Here is a 21,671-nt window from a genome sequence, read left to right as displayed (position 1 = left end):
CAGCAGAGACTATCGCTTCTACATCGACCTCCACAAACACTGCAAACGTTGTCCCCAGCCAGCCATTCGGGGCACAACTTCGTAGTCCCTCGGATGGACATCATCATCATCATCATCGTCATTGTCATTATTACCATTGCTATCATTTTAAATATTGTAATTTTCAGAAAGCTACAAATCTGGTCGCTGCCCAAAAAAATTCTTCTGACACCGACATTAATATATTTTTAGCTCTTTCTGACATGAGACGGAAGTCATTCACCATTTTGTATACTTAATACATACATATATATATATATATATATATATATATATATATATGTGTGTGTGTATATATATATATACACACACACACACTTCTCCTTCCCATTTTTCTTTTTCATTACATTATAAAAGTAATGAATTGAGTTTCTTACGTTCCCACAGGACGACCTTTATTGTTAAGGATAAAAATGATGCGAGCAATGTTGCTTATACTAGCCACGGACTTGACTTGCACTGTGACTTGGTCTGCCTACACTACAAGCCTTGTGTAAGTATCCCAAAAGCCTCATTTTACTTTAAAAGAGGCCATACTAATAAAACAAAACGCAATTTTAAACAGAATATAGATTTAGTTTCTTCCTAATTTCCTTTTCAGAGATCTGAAATACATAAATCTACCGTTTCTATGCAGTTTTAAACTGGATATCGATTTAATTTCTTCCTAGTTTCATTTACAAAGATCTAAAACGCAAATCTATTGATTTTTATCGAGTATAATTCATTTCCATCATATAATTAGTGTCAAAAAGCAAACATTCTAATAGTTTTTAACTATAATTTCCACATAACTGATCAAGAATGGGATGAGGGTGATGGTGAGCAATTGCTACTCTGTCGGGGGGTAACGATACTAAAAAGTTTAAAATCCGCGGGGCCTGGTAGTTACACCAAGTTTGAACCACAGGACACTCACAGAATTATCTGGTCGGTTTGGATGTGTGGGATAAGTGTCTACTTGCTCTTTGCATTTTAAATCTGGATGTTTTTTCTTTTTTAATAGAGGGATATAAAGCCCCTTTTCCTTCAAGAAACATAATATACATTCCGAATTACTTTGGTCCGAAAAAAATATATATCTATAGCTAGCTCTCTGTCTATCTATCTATCTATCTATCTATCTATCTATCTATCGATCAATCTATCAATCTATCTAACACTTTTCGTCCACTTCTCCTTCCTGTTCCCGCTGCGACATAAAAAACAAAACAAGAACAAACTAAGAACCTCACGAAGTACCTCTTTTACAAAGCACTCCTCTGCTCGTGTTGCAAGGTCCAGCTGCTGCATTGCATCACCCAGTTCTCGGGCGACGGCGGCGACTCCATCCTGGCCGACAGTCACCGGGTCGCCGTCCAGATGAGGGAACTTTACCCGCAGAAGTTCCGGTTTCTAACTGACGTCCTCGTGAACTTCCGCGACGTCGCTACTGACGAAGGGTTCCAGTTCGACATCATAGCAAGAAGGCCGATGATCAGGTGAGGAGGAGCTGGACGAAGGAAGGAAGCGTATTTGGACGAGAGATATTTTTCCTTCTATATATGGCGGGGCAGATAAAGAGCCAGTACTTAAATATTTAAATACGAAGAGAAAATATGAATATATATATTTGGACGAGAGATAGAACGAGGTTAGATTTCCATCGTAGTGATGAAAACTCGATCCATAAACCTTCTGGAAAATATGTGTTGTGTGTTGGTAGCAAGTGGGTTGTCGCGTCGAGTATATGAATAAACAAAACAAAACAAAAAAAGACAAGATAAAAGAGATAACATATTTTCAAATCTATATATAGAATATAAAAGAGATATTTATATAAGATTATAAAAGAGGTTTGAATGGAGTATATATAATAAAAAGGGGTCCGGCATGTAAAATATACAAATTAAAAAAAATACCTAAAGTGCTTCGAAACAATAGACAAAAAACCGTGTGTGCCAAGAACTGTATATTTGTTAAAATTAAGCGTTGCGAAGGAGAGTGAAATATTATCGTATTTCGTAAATAATCTGTTACAAAAATACACAAAAAAGGAAATCCATAAATACAGCATACAAAATAAAATAGACATAAAATTTACAAATACATAAATACAAAAGAACGAGTTTTAAATTAATTGCAAAATAAGTGTTAATTGTAAAATAAAGTAGACATAAAATATACAGTACATAAATAGAGAGTTTTCTTATAGATTTGAATTTGTATATTTTACATGCCGGACCCCTTTTTACTGTATATACTCCATTCAAACCTCTTTTATATAGTATTTAAAAAAAAAATGCAAATAATAATAAAATATAGAGTATTTTATAGAGCACTTAAAAATTAGGAAAACAATAATACAAAATAAGGAGTTTTTTTTTTATAGAGTACTTAAAAATTGGTAAGGATAATAGCGTACAGATTCAAAATGAAAATCAAGAAGCGCATTAGTCAATGACTTCGTAGATTCACGTTCCATCAGAGAAAAACGGAAATTTACTGAAACAAACGCATGCATTTCTTTTGTTACTGTTGCACTGTTGATGATAATGGTGATGATAATGTTGGTGTTGATGATGGTGATGTTGGTGATGGTGATGATAGTGTTGGAGTTAATGATGGTGATGGTGATGATAATGTTGGTGTTAATGATGGTGATGGTGATGATAGTGTTGGTGTTAATGGTGATGGTTATGGTTATGATAGCGATGGTGATGTAGGTGTAGGTGATGGCGATGATAGTGATGATTGTGTTGATGAAGAGGATGATGGCGATGGTGATGATGATGAAGGTAATGATGTTAATGGTAATGATGATGGTGATGTTGGTGATGGTGATGATGATGAAAAGACACTCTTGTTATTGTTTCATGATCTTTGTCCATAATTGTTTTAAAATCACTGTCGGTTTCCACTACTTCTCACTATCACTGGAAGATGATGATGATGATGATGATGATGATGGTTATAGTGATGACACTGGTGAGGGTGGTAACAATGGTGAAGGTGATAGTACTGGTGATGATGATGATAGTAATGATGGTGATGATGATGGTGATGACGATGATGAATATGATGTTGTTTATGATAGTTCAAGTGATAATGACAGTATGACTAACAATGATGACGATAACTGATAATTGAAATGATCACGACAATAATAGTATTAGTAACAATAATGATGATCATGAAGATGATGGCTATACTTATGATTGATTAATAATGATCGTAATAGTTTTATTAATAATGAGAATAACATTAATATTGGTTATGATGGGGATGATAGCAATAACAATAATGATAACAATAATAATAATAACAATAATGATAACAATAATAATAACAACAATGATAAAAATAATAATGACGAAAAATATAGACATAATATTGATGATGATGATGATAATGATAATAACAACAAATAATAATAATAAAAGTAATGATACTACTACTACTAATGATAATAATAATAACAATAATAATGATAACAACAACATCAATGTTAGTTATAGCAACAACAACTATGGGGGAGCATCGATAAAATCACTCATATCTCTACCTTTTCAAATACCACAACAGCCCACTACCTTTCCCACAGCTTGTAAAAAACGCCTTATTTTTCTACCGTTTCGCCTCCCCCCCCCCCATCCCCCCCTTTGCAGCGTGAGACCCGACGGGGAGATCAAGACGGTCAACATGAGTACCTTTGGTCGCGACTCTCACTTCGGCGTCTCCCCGGAAGAGGCGGTCAGCTGGTACGACGCCTACCTCACCTTCTGCGATCTCCTTTACCGCCCCGAGAACCACGTCACTTTCAAGTTGGAGGCCGGTGGGTAGTGGCTGTGACTGTTTTTGTAGGTAGTATTTTCTTTTCTGGGAAGGGGGGTTATTCATATTCTTATGGGGGAGGAGGATTTTTTTTTTTTTTTTTAACACACGAATATGCTGTATTGCTTTTTCAGGGGATGAAGAATCACAAACACATACACACACGGACGCACACGCACGCACACGCACACAGACACAGACACACAGAGGAAAGACAGATATATACACATAATTACATAGAAGCGATACATATATATAAGATGAAACAATTATGCAAAATTGTGCATACAACGAACTTTTTTTTTTTTTAGCAACGAGATTTTCGTCGACAACAGATTTACAATACCACCACAAAATCTTTAACGCATGCAACCAAACGCTCGAAAGCTTTATTCGAGTCCCAAAGCTCTGGTCGAAGTCTGGGAGGAGAGAAGATCAGTGGAGAATGAGAGAAGACGAGGACAGTTTTTTTCTTTTCTTTTCTTTTCTTTGGTTTTCTTTATCTTCTTCTTCTTTTCCCGCCCTTCCGTGTCGAATACCATCCTCTCCCCGCAGGCGAGATCCTCATCATGGACAACCTGCGCGTCCTCCACGGCAGAACGGCTTACAAGGACACCGCCGAGGGGGAACGCCGGCTTGAAGGAGGCTTCTGGGACTGGGACATGATGAGGTCGCGGCGCCGAGGCCTCCAGAAGAAACTCGCGGGCTCTTCGTAGGCAAAGCTGGCGGTCGGGTTTAGAAGAAAAAAAAGCGGGGGTTTTGGTCTGGAGAAAAAAAGAAAAAAAAAATTAAAGGCGAGGATATAATTAAGTTTGCAGGAATAAATATAGAGAAAAAGGAGGATATATGTAATTTGTATCCAGGAAATGTGTAACTAGTAACTCACCCTAGCCTTTCGTTATATCTGTTTACATAATTAAAAAGAAAAGAAAAAGACTGTAAATGAAGTGTAATAGAGTGTAATAAGACTATCGTGTATAAGTTCTAAAACTCCCCAACGCACGTAATCATAAGTATAAAGTGTCCAATGATTAGAATAAAAAAAACAAATAAACAAACAGCGGACGTACAATGGATAAACGTCTCATATGCCGGCAAATATATATGTATATGTATATGTATACACATATACATATATATATATATATGTGAATATATAGGATCAAGCAAGAGGCTTACTGTTGAATAATAACAAGTACAATGGGTTAAGAAGTACAAGTATTTGCGTATTACTGTATATGCTAACCGAAAATTGTATGGCATTTGGGAAATTAAATCTGTGTTAGATTCACGTGGGATCCATCACATATTGGGATAAGTAGGAATAAAAAACAAAAAACAAAAAATAGCTAGCCCAAGAAGCAGCACAAAAAATAAAAAAAAAATAGCATTGATGTTGATATTAGTCCATCTCTGCAGCAATTATGAGGCAGAATGAAGAGATGGATAAATGGAAAGAATAGATATGAAAGGAGAGAGTGAGAGAGAGAGAGAGAGAGAGAGAGAGAGAGAGAGAGAGAGAGAGAGAGAGAGAGAGAGAGAGAGAGAGAGAGAGAGAGAGAGAGAGAGAGAGAGAGAGAGTATTCACGTGCAAGTGTCTCGAACGGAACAGCTATTGATCGAGTCTAATGTGGCTACTTCAATGCGAAAAGCGCGAATTCTAGTTTGGCAAGAAATTAATTAAAAACCTTATCTATGAAGTAGTGACAACTCTTATTGCTATGGCGGACGCATTCCGAGATATTAACGCTTATCAGATATGAAGCCAAACACGTCTACTTCAAGAACTGTACGCGTATTGCAGTCTTACAAAATGCTCGAGTTGCCATTTTAGCGATTTTCCCGCTAGATCTAGAATTTTATGATCTAACGGGAAAAAAAAAAGTTTATTCTATAATCAGCGATTTTTTTTTATAGTCCTTTTCAGCGGGAAAATGAGGAGCTTTTTCTCTCTTATTTCTCTAATCATTTTGAAGTCCAGCCTAGCGCGTTTGTGGAATTATGAATGGCAACACTGGAGTAATTTGTTCATAGTTGCACTTCGCGTTCACTGATCAAGGTTGCAGTTTTCGCTCTGTAAAGTGACCATCACTGGAAGAAAAGTTGGGGAATATTTTCGAAAACGTAAGTTGCGGTTGTGGCCACTGAAGAATCTTTTCCAGAACGTAGAGAATAGTTAATGCTTGTTGAGATACATAAAACAAAATTAAAGGATCTGAACGAGTAGCTAGTCTGTGTTAAGTACTATTACCCGTCAGACGAAATCGTGACTTGCCAAGGGTACTACAAAACTCCCTTTTGACAATGTGAAGGTAGTATACAAGGTATTATATAGATATAAACAGAACCAGGCTGTAACGTATTTACACCATCATAGAAACAGTTAAAGGAATCTCAGTGTACCTCGTTTTGTTATGACTGTATCTATGGCGACAGCAGTCTACGCTCTGAGAATTATCTTCAAATACTATAAGTAATAAACTACAGGTATGAAGTCCTCCATGAGATAAATATGAGAATCAATAGAACCCTTCCGCAATTGCCGTGTCTAATGAGTTATATGACATAAATATATATATATATATATAATATATATACACACATACATATATATGTATATATATGTGTGTATATATATATATATATATATATATATATATATATATATATATATATATAAATAACGTGGTACGTAGGATTATTGAGGTTGGAAAAGTTTCGGAATTTTGTTATAAGCTGATTACTAAAATTACAAAATATATGAAAAGAAAATTAGATACAGCTACATCAAAGAACAAATTAATACATGGATATATAATACTTGTTCATAATTCATAAATAAATAAGACTTACTATAAAGAAATTTAGTATCACAAGAACATCAAATCATAGGATAATTATTTTTAACTCGCCGAAAATTATGATTACCGAGCCCTCCTACTCATTGGATGGCCAGCGACCCTTGTGTTCACTGCCAAGACTGTGAAAAGCATTATGCTTCAAAAGTGAAATGTAACATTCGATAAAAATGAGTCTTATACTCATTTAGCGATCCTCATGGTATCTGTCACGAGCGTCTTCTCCTCAGATGGCTACGAATTTAAATAATATTATCTTTAACATGATATTAATTTTGACTAAATAATGTTAACCCATTCGCCCCATGTGGCAAGAATACATGCCTTGCCCATTGTAATACACGTTTATTTATTGTATTTACACATAGATGGCGCTACAAGTTCTTAATCACCAAATAGCCAGTTATCAGAACTACCTATCTCACCTGTTTACCCTCTTTCTTCACTTTAGGAACGGGTCTTTTGTATCATTTCATTGTCTAAAATATTTTAATGACAATTTAATAATCATAACATCAATAATAATAACAGTATCGATAGCAATGATATTAATAAGAAAAAACACACTTTTCCCGCCAATTCAAGGAATGGGAAAATCAGGATCGGTAACTAGGGCCTACTGATAGACACCTTTCCGGCTGAGCACATGTGGAGCCATCTGTATGTAACAAAATTCACCAAAAGCTTCAGAGGACAGAACATAAATCCGGGGCGAATGGGTTAAATGACTGTATAACTATTCCAATTAAAAAGTCTATCATCATTCAGGGAATTAAAGTTACAGGTAATGAATAGCAAATATGTATGTGTTCGATAAGACCTTTATAAAACATTAAATTGCAGTGATTAATTTTTCTTTATGAAAATACTTCAGAGAGTGAGTGATTGCTTATTATACTTTGTTAATGAAGTCAACGTAAGTTGCTTTGCATAAATAATTATGTGCTCTGACACCCCTTCGTGACCTTGAGGAGGCATAGAAAATGAAATATTACGATATGAAGGTATAACTTAACTAAATATCACATGCTCTGAAGCTCTTGTCCTTTCGCAATAAATAGGTTTATAACATATGTCTAGTCATTACCTATAGTATATATATATATATATATATATATATATATATATATATATATAAATGTAAAGCTGGGGTAGATCGGGAAATGACACTCATTAAATAATTTTCTGATAGCAAACGGAGCATAGCTACGATATCAATAGTGATCTGTAATATATTGTCATCCTATATTGATGTCTGTAATATATTGTCATCCTATATTAATGTCTGTAATATATTGTCATCCTATATTGATGTCTGTAATACATTGTCATCAAATCTACATGGCAAAAGCACTAGTTAATTGCAGTGTAATGGTGATTATTGCATTTCGTGTCCAATGTTGTGAATCGAGTTAATTTAATTTCCACGTAAGACAAAAATAGTGAAAAAAGGGTGTGGAAGGACGAGCCAGTACGAGCGTAATGCTCTCTATTTTTATTTTATTTATTATTTACCCTTTTTCTGTACATTTTCTTTACATTTACTGTTCAGCAGTAACCTGAATGACAAAGAACACTTGTACATAATCAACAAAATTCTCTAGTGTTTTAAAGCAAGATAAACAAAACACAAAACCACAAACTGTTGCCATTACAGCGTCGCTCACAAATAATAGCAAAATGTACGGAATGGTAATAATGTATTTAATAAATAGCTAATGGGCGCGAGTGGTGTTCCCCAAGGTCGCCTTTGACAGATATTATTATTATTAATGGTATTATCATATATGATGATCATTGTTATTATTATTATTATTATTATTATTATTATTATTATTATTATTATTATTATCATCATTATTATTATTATTATAATTATTTATAATTTTAGTAATAATAATTATTATTGTTATAATAATTATTATTATTGTTATAATTATTATTAGTATTATTATCAATAATCATAATTCATCATCATTGTTATTATTATTATTATTATTATTATTATTATTATTATTATTATTATTGTATTATTATTGTCATTATTATTATTATAATTTATTATTCATTATTATCATTATTATAAGTATTATTGATATTGTTATTGATATTATTATTATTGTTATTATTATTATTATTATTATTATTATTATTATTATTATTATTATTATCATTATCATTATTATTATCATTATTATTATTAAGGTTAAGTTAAGTAAGTTTATTTACCACCCTGGCTATCGGCTCAGGCGTGGTCAGTCATGAATTATACCTCATGTTAGGTGGTCTGAAAGGCTGTATCACATGACATTCCGAGATATAATGCTCAAGCGTTCGCTTGTTTTCTTCGTAACACAGTCTACATTTAGATTCATCTGCACTTCTTGCACCGTGCAGTTGCCAGTACATTCCGTAACCTAAACGTATTCTGGCAATAACCACGTCACATTTCGACTTCGGTGCCACCCATAGGAGGGCTTGCTAACTCTATACTGATCGTAATGCCTTATGGTACAGCTTTCAGGCCTTTGAGTGTTCGTCAGATCTACTAGTTCTTCCTTATGATAACTTTCCAATATATGCGAAACCCAAACAATAGGCATCCCAAGATTAGAAAAACAGTGTGCTTCCCTGGATTAGAGTTTGAATAATACTCTGCAAAGCAATGTTCTGTGCTACGTCCCGATAGAAATCCGTACAGTCTGTGAGATGATTTACCTTGCAGACTGTACCTGAATCTGTTCAAAATTATCCTTTCTAGAACTTTGCATATACATGAGGTTAGTGAAATTGGGCGGTATTTATCAGTGTTTGGGTTCGGTATAGGGATGATTAGACTGCGCGTCCAGGGTCCAGGCAGAATATCTTGTGACACACTTAACCTGTACAGGTGCAAAAGGAAATTACCAGGTACCTGAGCTATAAGGCGGAGGACACTATAGGTAATTCCATCCTCACCTGGTGTGGACGCTTTTCCTTTGATCAGTGCATTGTTCAGTTCCCACTCAGTAATCTCGTAGTCTGAAGGGTCAGTCTCAGAACATCCACTCTCAATGACAAATTTACGTGCAATTTTAGACTGACTAAGTTGGTTCTGAATATTTGTGGGAAGTGAGATCAATTTGGATGCTCCAGCCCATTGACTAAGGAGCATATCTGCTTGTGTAAGAGGACTATGGAACTGCGGGGTGTTAGTTGGTTTGCCTGAGAGTCGATTAATTTTTTTTCCAGACCTCGGACATTGAAGTGTTATTGTTAATGCTTTGTAGGAACTTTGTAGAAATTTTAAGCCTATTTGTTTCTACAGATAGACTATTATCAACACCGTATCTCGTTACTATTGCAAAGTGGTCATTGATTAGCTCTGTTGCAAGCATGCTTCTGACGTTTCCATGCACAAGATCCCTTCCTATTACATATTCTAACCTGTTTCCTTGTCTGTATCATATACGGTCATAGATCTTTTGTTCACAAAATTTCGGAACTCTTCGCCATTTTCATTGCATTGACTGTCTCCAAATGTATAATGTCTAGCATTAAGATCCCCCATACGCATTGTGCCGTGATTCTGAAAGTTGGGCAGTTAATCAGTTTGAAACTTTCTACATCTTGCGTATACATTGTACAGAGAGAAAAACCCAGAGGCTGTTCGAATATGTAAATGCTGATAGTGCACATTATTGTCATCAGACTTCTGCACCAGCTTATGGTGTCACTGGCACAAGTCAATAGGCCTGTCATTCCTGTGTTCGTATAGGAGTGGTACCCTCTAATTCTGGAGGCGGTTTTTATTTTAGTGGACTGATGTGAAGGGCTCTTGTAGACAGATAACGTCAACATTATTGTTATGAATATAGTAAAGTAAGTCATTAATTCTACGGTTAACACCACGTTTATTCCATGAGAGAAAAGTAATTATTTTCTTGTCCCCCATCACACCCTAAGATTAGCTGATTGGTCAAATTTGTGTTTGATGAAGCCCTTTAGTCTGCATATTTCTTGTACAGCATCACATATCTGTGCTGCATCTTGTTTATTTACACTGATTCTACGCGCTTTCCTGCGTATGTTGGGTTGGTGTTTTGTTTTTGGGCTTGTCTTTTCGTCTTCAGCATTTCTTTGCGTGTAGAGCAAGACCCGCTGACGGTGATGTGCTGCCCCTCACAATTGCAACATTTGATAGGCTTGTTGCAGGTGGCGAAGAAGTGCCCGACTTCACCACAACGACTGCACCTTTGTTCATGTGTGCATGCATGTATCTTACGGTTGTGCCTGTAGCACTTCAAGCATTGGTCAACCTGGATAAAGCACTCAGGCTCTATGTTATAGGTGGGGACGGATGCGTTAAACATCACGACCCCACGAGGTATGAGTTTCTGTGCCTCTTCAGGCTAGGAGCATCGGATCTTAACGATCCGAGACTAAATGTCAACCACAGTGACATCGTTTTTGGATGAGATTTCCGCCTGAATGGACTCACACGATCGTGGCGGGATTGTCTTATCGATCTTTTATTTGCCACGACCGTGTATTTTGGCCTTTGTTTCAGGGGAAGGAAAGGGTTTAAAGCCCTGAGCAGCGAGCTTATTCTGGCTAGATGAGGAGAGAAAGGGGGTCAATTGTTCAGGCTTGGCTACAACTTTATAACCGTTGTGTACTTTGAAGCAGTGCGTGACTGCAACTTCTGTGATTTCAAAGATTTTCTGGAGAGCCACCTCACAGGAGATGGGCTCCACAGAATTTTTTAATTTGATCATGTGACCCATGATAACATAGCGTAAGGGTGATTGTGATGGGTAATGGGGGGAAGGCTAGCTAATAGACAGGAACGTGAAATGGCGGAGAGTGGTATCAAAAAAGGGAGACACTGAGCAATCGACAGTCTTTGTGAGTTAGAGCCGGTCGAGGTTGAACCCTGCCGAACTGGAATCAACCCTTATATGTTCGGCCGGCACCTCGCAGTAAAACTGACAATTGCCACAGTGTTTCGTGCTTTAATTGTAAGCACTCTGGCCTACAATTAAAACACTAGCCCCAAAGTAAGGTAAGTGCGATAACACCCAAAGTTATGCACACAAGGCCAAGGTCGTCTTAGCGTGGGGTGTCAAATCGGTCTCTTTTCAAAGAACCACAGCAAAAACCTTGGGCCCTAGAGGTCCTGAGAGCCCTTCTCTGACTGACCTGGCTTGATCTTTTATACTGGTGGCTTCCCGCGCTTGGTGCTATTTTACCCATAATGCATTTGATTTGATATATTAAATAGTGTAAGGTGAGTTCAAAATAAGTTTTAAAAGCCAAGATAAAAAAATAAAAAAAACTATACAAAAAATGGGCACATACAATACATAAATAACAGGACAGTATGAAAACGTGAAAGAAGGGATCCGTGAGGGAAAACGGGAAAACACGAAGAGAGAAACAGAGCTAAGGTGAATTAGTCGAAGGCAAAAAGGCAAGAATAAGTATGGAATATAAGGTAAGTAGTGTATAAGTAGTGTTACGTGTAGTAGATAGTAGATGTAGATGTAGATCACGGCCCAATGAGAAATTCAAAGGGTTATGAAAACACAGGTTTATTCTTATAAAAAACAACAACAAATAAACACAGGAAAACAGGAAAACCACGTCATCTTGCAGGGCGGAGGAGTCCGTAGATTTTGTATAGATAACCGTTACGTCAGGGCAACAGGCGGCCCGGAAGCCTAAGGGAAGTGCCGCCTGAAGCCAGGGGAAATTCACTACAATTATTATTAGTGTTGCTGTTGTCATTATTATTATTATGATGATAATATATTTTTTTTCTTCTCCTTCTTCTTCTTATTATTATATGTATATATATACATATTTATATGCATATATATACATATATATACAGATAGATATACATATATATACAGATACACATACATATATATACAGATAGATATACATATATATATACAGATACACATACATATATATACATACACAGATACGTATACATATACGTACATATATGTACACACACACACACACACACACACACACACACACACACACACACACACACACACACACACACACACATACATATATATTATATATACATATATACGTATATATACATATACACGTATATATACATATACATTACATATATGTACATATATGAATATATATGTATGTATATTCATATATATATATATATATATGGGTGTATGTGTCTATACATGTATATGTATATACGTACGTATATGCACACACACACACATATATAAGTATATGTATATGTACAGTAAATGTTTTACACACATATATACACATAATTTCATATAGACATTTAGATATATAGACAGATAGACAGATATAGATATATATATGTATTTATGTTTGTATGTATGTAATAAGCATTCGTGAACTTTTTTCTGTAGCTTCTATTCCGACCCATCTCACAAATCATATATTATTATTTTAGGTTCATCCTTACCATGGCAGAAGCCCAGGAAGTTTGGGAGGCAGCTGGAGTGAAGTTTATTGGCCCCCATGCGCGTCACGTAGACCTCGATGAGAATGTCAGATTCGTCTTCTTGAGTCTTGTCTGGACGAGCAGAAAATGGGGCAAGTGTCTCGCCCAGATCACTGCTGTGTGTGGTGGTAAGTAGCCTTCTTCACACAGACTGCTAATTCAGAGTTAAGTTCCAAGTACTAAAGTATTTTTTCACTTTCTTTTAAGAGGATTCTCTTGATGCGTATGTAAGGCCAACTCGTACCAAACTGCTGGATAGCAAGTATCTTAAGTGGGCCGCCAATCTGGAATGGGACGGATCGACCATGAAGAAAGGCGGCATCCCGATTCCAGCAGACGACATTCTTGAACTCGAGGCAGCAATGACTCTGCTGGTGGAATGGCTCAGAGAAAAGAAACCTGTCGTTTGCGTGGTGGGAGATTTCATGCTGATCGACTCGTGCCTGCTTGTCAACCTGCTATGTCAAGCAGGTCTGTACAATGCATTCGCCAGCGTTTGTCGTGGGTTCATAAGCGGCTTCACTATCCTGCAACACACACACAGGTGGGAAAGACAAAGAAACGTCATTTTTAATGCCCGGAGACTCAGGGATGCAATACAGGCTATAGATTGCGACCTGCAGTTCCTCCAGGAAAAATCCTTGACCGTGGAGTGTGTGCAGGAGTATCACGCGGATACAGAGAGGACGTATTGGGCTCGGACCACTTTTAAGGTTCTCTATGACGAGGAAGTAATCACCAGAAGCCATGCTAGGCGACTGGCGGTTGCTGGATGGACCTTTAAAGATATGAAGGAAATCTACAAGAACGACGGTGAAGAGGTACTAAAATACAAGCTCGGTTTGGTTACCCGGGATGTGCTTGTGAATCTTCAGGGAACTGTAAACCCGGACGTGCTAAGCGAGAGAAACATAAACGATATTTGCAATTTCTTGAAGAAAAACAAATAATTGTTTTATGCCGATTAACCTTTCTACACTGATTATCCAAAATGTAGACGTTTGGTACATTCTTTAGAAGTGCTTCCCGACCTTTTATAAGCTGCAAGCCGAAATACGGTGTTAACCTGGACTCGCGACTTTTTCATGTTAGATGTACTTGCAGGCGTTTGCGAACTTACGTCATTCTATTTATATAGGTTTATATGTCCATCTGATAGTGATAACAAAAACAATAGTAAAGATAATTATCAATACTACTTACTACTACTAATATTAATAATAATACTAAGACTACTACTAATAATAATATGATTGTGGTTACCATAATCATTACTATTATTATTAGTAGCAGCAGGAGTAATATTTTTATTATTTTTGTTTCCTACTTCTTGCATCCAATGTAAACCTTTTGTATAATATTACATTAAAGTGATTTATACTCGTATCTTTACACACAGCGATATCAGTGAGAATTTGCCGAAATGAGATTTAATATGTATAAAATAAGAATAAGTTTGACTATATAAATTTGTATATATTGATTATATGTCGCGGTAATCAAGACCACATGTTCATATCTTAGGGTTCATGGAATATTTTTAAAGGCCTGTAAAAATGTTTCGGAGCAAATCGATGAGTTGTTTATCGCCACATTAAGAATTCATCTCTTGATATTATGTGGACAAGAACGTATCATTGTTTATATATGCTGATTTTTTTCAATATGTGTGATCGGCTGCAGAATTTGAATTTTGGTGTACCAGCTTGCATATCACAGCTTACAGCCTTTGGGAAAATATAGGCTTGGACATGCACTCTTGTAACAAAATAAAATAGGAAGAAATAAAGTTGACACACATTATAGACTCTTATTTCAAATATAAAAAGACAACCTCAGATGGAAAGAGGGACGTAGCATTGAAGGGCTAGCTACACAAACACACACACACACACACACACACACACACACACACACACACACACACACACACACACACTCACACTCACACACACATATATGTATATATATACATATATGTATATATACAAATATGTATATATGTGTGTCTTAGACACATGAAGGCATTATCACGTGAACAACGCGAGGGCAAAGCGGATGCTACATGAACGAGTGAAACAAACAAGCCGGGACGAGACGTCAAAAATAGAATAATACTGCGAGGATTCGAGCGGACTCCAGACAAAAAATGTGGTCAACAGGACAAGACGCAGATGCAAAAAATAGAGGCGCACCATGACGTCAAAGTGTTGAAAACATCTTGTGACAAAGTGACGCCACGTGACGGACTAACAGAAGCAAAAAAGAAGTCACGAGTGCGGAAACAATGACTAGTTTGAAGCGATCACTATGTATATTATAACACACTAGTCTGGGAACAAGAAAAGACAATTTTCTGGCAGATAAAAAAAGTTTAAAGTGATGAATACAGTGTTGAAAATTTGCTGGGACACAGGAAAGTCCTGACGCAGGTATCTTTCAAATTAGTGAAAAGAAATTATATTATATTCATGATAACTGTTAAGGATGTGGCCGGATGGGCTCCCACATCGGGAATAAAAGATGGTTAGTGATAGACAAACGGCGGATTAGATTCCGGAGTAGCATCCAGTAGTCATGTCATTTTTGTGGCACATCTTGATAAGCCCGGTTGAAGTGATTTAGTGCCTTATCTTGAGGGAACATAGTGGACGGGAATGTGCTATGGACAATGTGGATTAAGTAGTATTAGGGATTATTTCTTGATTTATGTGTGGCTATATAATGGACCAACGTTTATTTGATTAAGTTAATTTGGGAAGTAAGAATTATATAATGGAATAATCATAGATCATTGAATACATATAGATTTGAATTTTAAGTGTAAGGATATATTAAGTTAGTTTAGAAAGTAAGGAATTAATGAATTACTTTTAAGAGATCTCAGCTCTACGGAAGTGTGATTTAACAGCGATGAAGTTTATTAATTTCCATTGGAGCGTAAGAATAATTTTGTGTTTGCATAATGTATGTATCAGTTAAGTCTTTTCTTGATTTAGTTACTGCTTAACGATATTAATTTAGTATTATGATTGCTTGATTTAGTATAATATATTTTCTGTCCATTTTAAAGTGTTTTTAATGGAGATCACCTTGAGTTTAAGTTAGTAATTGTATAAGGACATTAACTTAGTATTTTAAATTGCTTGGTATAAGTAGTGCATCCTGCTTAGATATAATTTTCACTATTTTCTGTAATTCAATTTGTTTACTAATATTTTCATGATTTCAATCATTGCATGTAGAGAAAGGAATTCTCTTACTTATTGCTTATATCCATAATAGGCATTGATATTGTTTGCCCTAATTTCATAATTAATAACAGCTTGCTTAAATTGACATTAGGTAGTTGCTTGCATGTTAACATTTAGAGTAAAGCGGCAAGCTATTTGTTAAAACTAAAAGATGGATATTCAAGGTGGTAAAAATATTGTATTGGATTATAATGAACTCAGATGTTGTATTATTGGCATATCAATTTATGTGATTGGCTTTACATTTTGGATTTATAATATTTTTTCAGTTAATAATATGTGTAGATTTTCTAAAAAGTTGTGAACTTTTCCTCACATTTATCTTAACTAATTGATACAAGTTTGAAGAGTAAATCTGTGAGAGGAATATGACTAGTATGAACTGCAAAGATTATATCAGACACTGAGGAGATAATATATAATAGTTGATGAAAAAGAGGCAACAACATCTGTATATATGTACATATAATATGTATATGTATATGTATATATAATGAAAAAAAAATATATGTATATATAATAAAAAATATCTATATATGTATATATATACATATAGATATCTATATATGTACATGTATATATATATTAATATATACATACACAAATCCATTCAAACATTCATTTTTCCTGTAAATTCGCATTTAATTACCATTTCTCTTTAAAAGTACAACTGTCACATTAAATTAATAAAGCAAAAATTGGGTGGGGATTCATTTACATTATATATATATATATATATATATTATATTTTTTTTTTTATATATACACATATATACACATATATATATGTGTATATATACATATATATGTAAAATTATGTATATAATATATACACATAATTCTACATATATATATGTGTGTGTGTATGCGTATGTGGGTGGGTATATATATATATATATATATATATATATATATATATATAAGTATATGTGTATGGATGTATGTACATCATACATAGAGATAATTATGTATATATACTGTTTATGTGAATATATGTATATATACACACAGACATATATCACATATACACATATATGTATAAATATCTGAATATATATATATATCCCATATATGTGTGTGTGTGTGTGTGTGTGTGTGTGTGTGTGTGTGTGTGTGTGTGTGTGTGTGTGTGTGTGTGTGTGTGTGTGTGTGTGAGTGTGTGAGTGTGAGTGTGTGTATGTATGCATATATATATATATATATATATATATATGTATATATATATGTGTGTGTGTGTGTGTGTGTGTGTGTGTGTGTGTGTGTGTGTGTGTGTGCATATGTATACATATATAATATATATGTATGGATATATATATATATGTGTGTGTGTGTGTGTGTGTGTGTGTGTTTGTGTGTGCATATATATATATATATATATATATATATATAGAGAGAGAGAGAGAGAGAGAGAGAGAGAGAGAAGTTCCTCCTGTCATGCGAATCTGTCTTCTGTAGGATGTGAATACATCATGTATATTTTCTTGACATTTTTATTCCTTTTTATACTTTTACTATAAAAATATATGCTGATGTCTATACATTCGTGAAAGGTTGCCCTTCAAGCATCCATTCAATTTCGCAGAGATCTGATAAAAGAGGGAAAAAAACAATCATGGAGCAGCTTCGAAAATGAGCCTCTGTTATTACAAGAAAAGTCTCGGTCACTACTCTTTAGTCCGACGTTTCCATGTGTAGCACTGCAAGCTGCAATTAGATGGTATATTGCAATAACCACGCAACAAGAGTACGAGTATGAATCCCCTTACCTCAGTCACACATGAAGAGGATCTTATCTGCCGTAGGCGCCCCTGGAGGCCTCGAGCAGCGCCTCCATCCTGCGCAGGGCAGCCCCCCTGGAGCCAAGGGCGTCTCCCACTTCGTCGAGGACTTCGAGGGCGATGCTCCCGGCGGCGCCCGTGGGAGACGCGCCGTCCTCATCTACGCTCTCTTGGATCCTATGGAAACACTCCTCATTATCATTGTATGCGTATCCAACAAAATTCTACTTGGAAGAGAGACTTAGCATAAAAAAAAGAAAAGAAAAAGAGCATAACTCACTCTACGTAATTTCCTCCACGTTCGGATTCCTCCACCTCGTCCTGTTCCTCGAAGACTTCGGCATTGACTTTGGCAACATCATACGAGTGAATCTGCGGCCTCGCCTCTGCCGCCGGCAGGAGAACTGAGGCGGCGACCAAGAAGCACACAACGAAGATAGTCACTCGATGCATCTGTCAGGTAAGGAACATGTGACTTTTGCGGCATCGTTAGATATATTAATGATTTGTTTATTGACCTTTTTGGTTCCTCCATTATATTTATCAAGAAGTGTGGCATTTAATCTCAAAGATAATTTTAGTGTGTGTAGTTCCAGACAAAACTGATCGACCTCATTCAACCCATTCAGCCCAACGAACGTTTTCTGTTTGTTTACCTTTGTGAAGATATTGACTGTGAGATCTGAGAGTAAGGGGCGGAAGGCGTGTGATGTTTCCTTGACAAGGATCCGATCCAAGTAACTACCAACTTGACTGAGGTTGGAGCTTATATACGCCCGTCCTTGTTCACATCGATTTTTTGATCGGGCGAAAAAAAGTTCACTAAGGATCAGGGGGTACATGTGTGTGTTTGGTGAGGAGAGAGGGGGTAGTGTCCTCCCTCTCCTCTCGCTCTACGTCTTCGGATGACGTCTCCTCTTCCTTACCTGCTCCCCCTTTGCCCCTCCATGATTCTGAGTTGGGCGTGCGATCTAAGAGGTCCTTTCCTGAAGGAGAGGAAGGACTGCCCTCTCTGCTGAGGTTTAGATAAAAATCCTCACGGCATGGAAGGAGCAACGTCCGGCCAGCGGATACGACCTTCGGAGGTGGCAGAGGAGCAAGTTTTTTGGCGGAGTCTGCGTTGCCATGACAGAGTGGCCACGAGGGCGTGCGCATGAGTGCTCCTTGGGATCATAACGCCCCCTCCCTTCACCTCGCGAACACGTACGCTCGCCTTCCCTTTCCCTGGCGACAGAAAAGTACATCTTGTGTTTCTCTCAGACGCCACGAGGAACACATAGATTCTTCGGCAACCTTGAATCCTCCGACGTCAACCCGAAGGTCTAGCTGTCCTTCGCCGGAGCCAGGGTTGCTTGGGACACCGTTCGAGCAGCCCAAGGTCCCCAAGAGTCCACCGCGGTCGGAACGAGGAAAGGTGTTCTCCGTGACAGTTATTGGCCAGCGCTGAGGCCATGTGCTGTGCGGCCGCTGACAATGAATTCTGCGAAATACAGCGGACACACTTCGACGCAGGCAGAGAGAACGAAAGAGAAAATGACTTAGAAATATGTGGGTCAACTTGATGTGTACTTAAGGTGTGTACTTAGTGACGTCAGCAGTGGGGAAATATAATCTAACTTGACAAAGCTACCAAAGGAAACAGTGAGTGACTGTTATTACTGCAGTCATATTTTGTAACGCTATCAAAATTACTCATTAGGACTTCCGTATCGGATGAAAAGATATTCAGTAAGACATATCTCAACAAATAGCAAACGTTTCGGCTACTTTTACGTCCGGAAACCAGTGGTCGCCAAGCCAATGGTCGTTTAGCCAATGATCTTTCAGCCAATGGCCATAAAGCCAGTGGTCGTTTAGTCAATGGCCATAAAGCCAGTGAAAGAAAGAAAGAAAAAGTAGAAGAGGAAAACAAGAATAATTGACTTGCCTGCAGTACCGTTACCTGCTTCCTGGGCTCTCGAATCCTTTCACCCACAGGATACTCGAGGCAGTTAGAAGAGAGGGCGATTATCGGATGATATATTACCCGACTTTACTGTTAATCTTATGACTGTGACCGTGGTCATTAGCAGTACCGTCATCGTCATCATTTGACTCCCTCGTCATCCTTGACGCCATCGTCATCGTCATCGTTATCATCGTCATGGTTATCTTCATTGTTATCGTTATCATCATCAGGCACAGTCATCGTCAGCAGGATTATCATTATTATCATTTTTATCATGATGAACTTCATAATTACTGATATTGTCACTATCATACTATATTTTTCTTATCGTCACTACTGCAATCGCTGCCATCATCATTACTATCATCACCATTACTATCATCATTATCATTATCATCATTATGATCATTATTGTTAGTATCATTATCCTTACCATTATCACTATCATTATTATTGTTATTATCATTATTGTAATCATCACCATTATTATCCTCAACACTATTTTTACTATCATTATTAACATTACCATCATTATTATTCATTGTTGCTGTTGTTATTGTATTTGTAGTGGCAGTAGATGATTTTATTGATAGTATCATGTTGTCATTATCATTATCATCATCATTGTTATTAATGCTGTTATCATCGTCCTCTCACTGCCATTGTTATCATTACGATGGTCATATATATTCTCAAGCACCATACGTATCAACATGATTATCATTTTTATAATTACCATTGTTAATATTTAGTATGACCTTACTTAGATTTCCTATGGTCATCATTACTACTACTACTACCACTACTAGGATCGTTACTTTTATTGCTGTTGCTGTTATTATTATTATTATAAACTTTACTATGATTATTATCATCAACATCTTGATCAAGATGTTGATCATGATCGTAATCACCATCATCGTCGTGATTATTATCAATATAAATATTTTCATTGTTATTATTATTATTATTATTTTATATTTGCTCACTACTAAAGTAAAACCGACGAGTTTGATCCGCCACTATACTTAAAAACAATTACATTTTCGTGCTCTAGTGAACAGAAGCAAAGGGGATGAACGAATGCCGATAATGCTCTACATAGGATTGAATCCCTTGCTACAGAACGCGGATATCCTCGGAAACAGGATACCACATTTCGCTCCCGATGCTCACTTCTCTGCCAACTCGGCCGCTACCATGAATTAATATTCTTGGCATGCGTCGCATAATGTCAAAGTCAAAGTCACACCGAGTCTTCAGACGCGTTGAAAACCGCATGTTTGCCTGACAGTTCTAGCATTCATATTATTACAGTTAGGACAAGGATTCTGGCGGGAAATTCGAAAGACAATGGACGGAAGGACAACATGTCTTACAAGAAAATTAATGTTGCCGTGGGGGTTCTTACCTCTAGAAATCAAATTATCTTTGTTTTGTACACGTCGCCTGTTGTCTATCAAGAACTCGACCTCA

General features: G+C 36.5%; 3 protein-coding genes across 5 annotated transcripts in view; 2 read left to right on the top strand and 1 right to left on the bottom strand.

The window, feature by feature from the left end:
* The window catches only part of LOC125036116 (gamma-butyrobetaine dioxygenase-like), an 11,789-nt gene extending 6,969 nt beyond the window's left edge, over nucleotides 1-4,820 (top strand). The window contains exons 7-10 of one of the 2 annotated variants that reach the window (XM_047628533.1): nucleotides 427-532; nucleotides 1,318-1,520; nucleotides 3,687-3,853; nucleotides 4,408-4,820. In XM_047628533.1, the coding sequence (XP_047484489.1) occupies nucleotides 427-532; nucleotides 1,318-1,520; nucleotides 3,687-3,853; nucleotides 4,408-4,568 (637 nt within the window). In that variant the 3' untranslated portion in view covers nucleotides 4,569-4,820. The remainder of the gene's footprint in view (nucleotides 1-426; nucleotides 533-1,317; nucleotides 1,521-3,686; nucleotides 3,854-4,407) is intronic. The other variant, XM_047628534.1, reaches the window with a different exon arrangement.
* A 1,041-nt stretch (nucleotides 4,821-5,861) lies between these two features.
* On the top strand, nucleotides 5,862-15,099 carry LOC125036045. 2 transcript variants are annotated; one of them, XM_047628411.1, is made up of 3 exons: nucleotides 5,862-5,976; nucleotides 13,165-13,343; nucleotides 13,423-15,097. In XM_047628411.1, the coding sequence occupies exons 2-3, from the start codon at nucleotides 13,178-13,180 to the stop codon at nucleotides 14,163-14,165; spliced, it is 909 nt and encodes a 302-aa protein (XP_047484367.1). In that variant the 5' UTR covers nucleotides 5,862-5,976; nucleotides 13,165-13,177; the 3' UTR covers nucleotides 14,166-15,097. The 2 variants fall into 2 exon arrangements, with proteins under 2 accessions (XP_047484367.1, XP_047484368.1); XM_047628412.1 differs by having other exon boundaries at nucleotides 5,908-6,017; nucleotides 13,423-15,099.
* A 2,844-nt stretch (nucleotides 15,100-17,943) lies between these two features.
* Nucleotides 17,944-20,378, bottom strand: LOC125036229. Its single transcript, XM_047628697.1, has 4 exons — nucleotides 18,904-20,378; nucleotides 18,528-18,700; nucleotides 18,236-18,424; nucleotides 17,944-18,055 (listed from the first exon to the last, which is right to left on the bottom strand). The coding sequence occupies exons 1-3, from the start codon at nucleotides 19,087-19,089 to the stop codon at nucleotides 18,259-18,261; spliced, it is 525 nt and encodes a 174-aa protein (XP_047484653.1). The 5' UTR covers nucleotides 19,090-20,378; the 3' UTR covers nucleotides 17,944-18,055; nucleotides 18,236-18,258.
* Between the last annotated feature and the right edge of the window lie 1,293 nt (nucleotides 20,379-21,671).

The sequence above is a fragment of the Penaeus chinensis genome, chromosome 20 (assembly GCF_019202785.1).
Source record: "Penaeus chinensis breed Huanghai No. 1 chromosome 20, ASM1920278v2, whole genome shotgun sequence".
Taxonomy (NCBI): Eukaryota; Metazoa; Arthropoda; class Malacostraca; order Decapoda; family Penaeidae; genus Penaeus; species Penaeus chinensis.
Note: the sequence above shows the minus strand (reverse complement) of the source record. Positions and strands in the feature narration are given on the sequence as shown.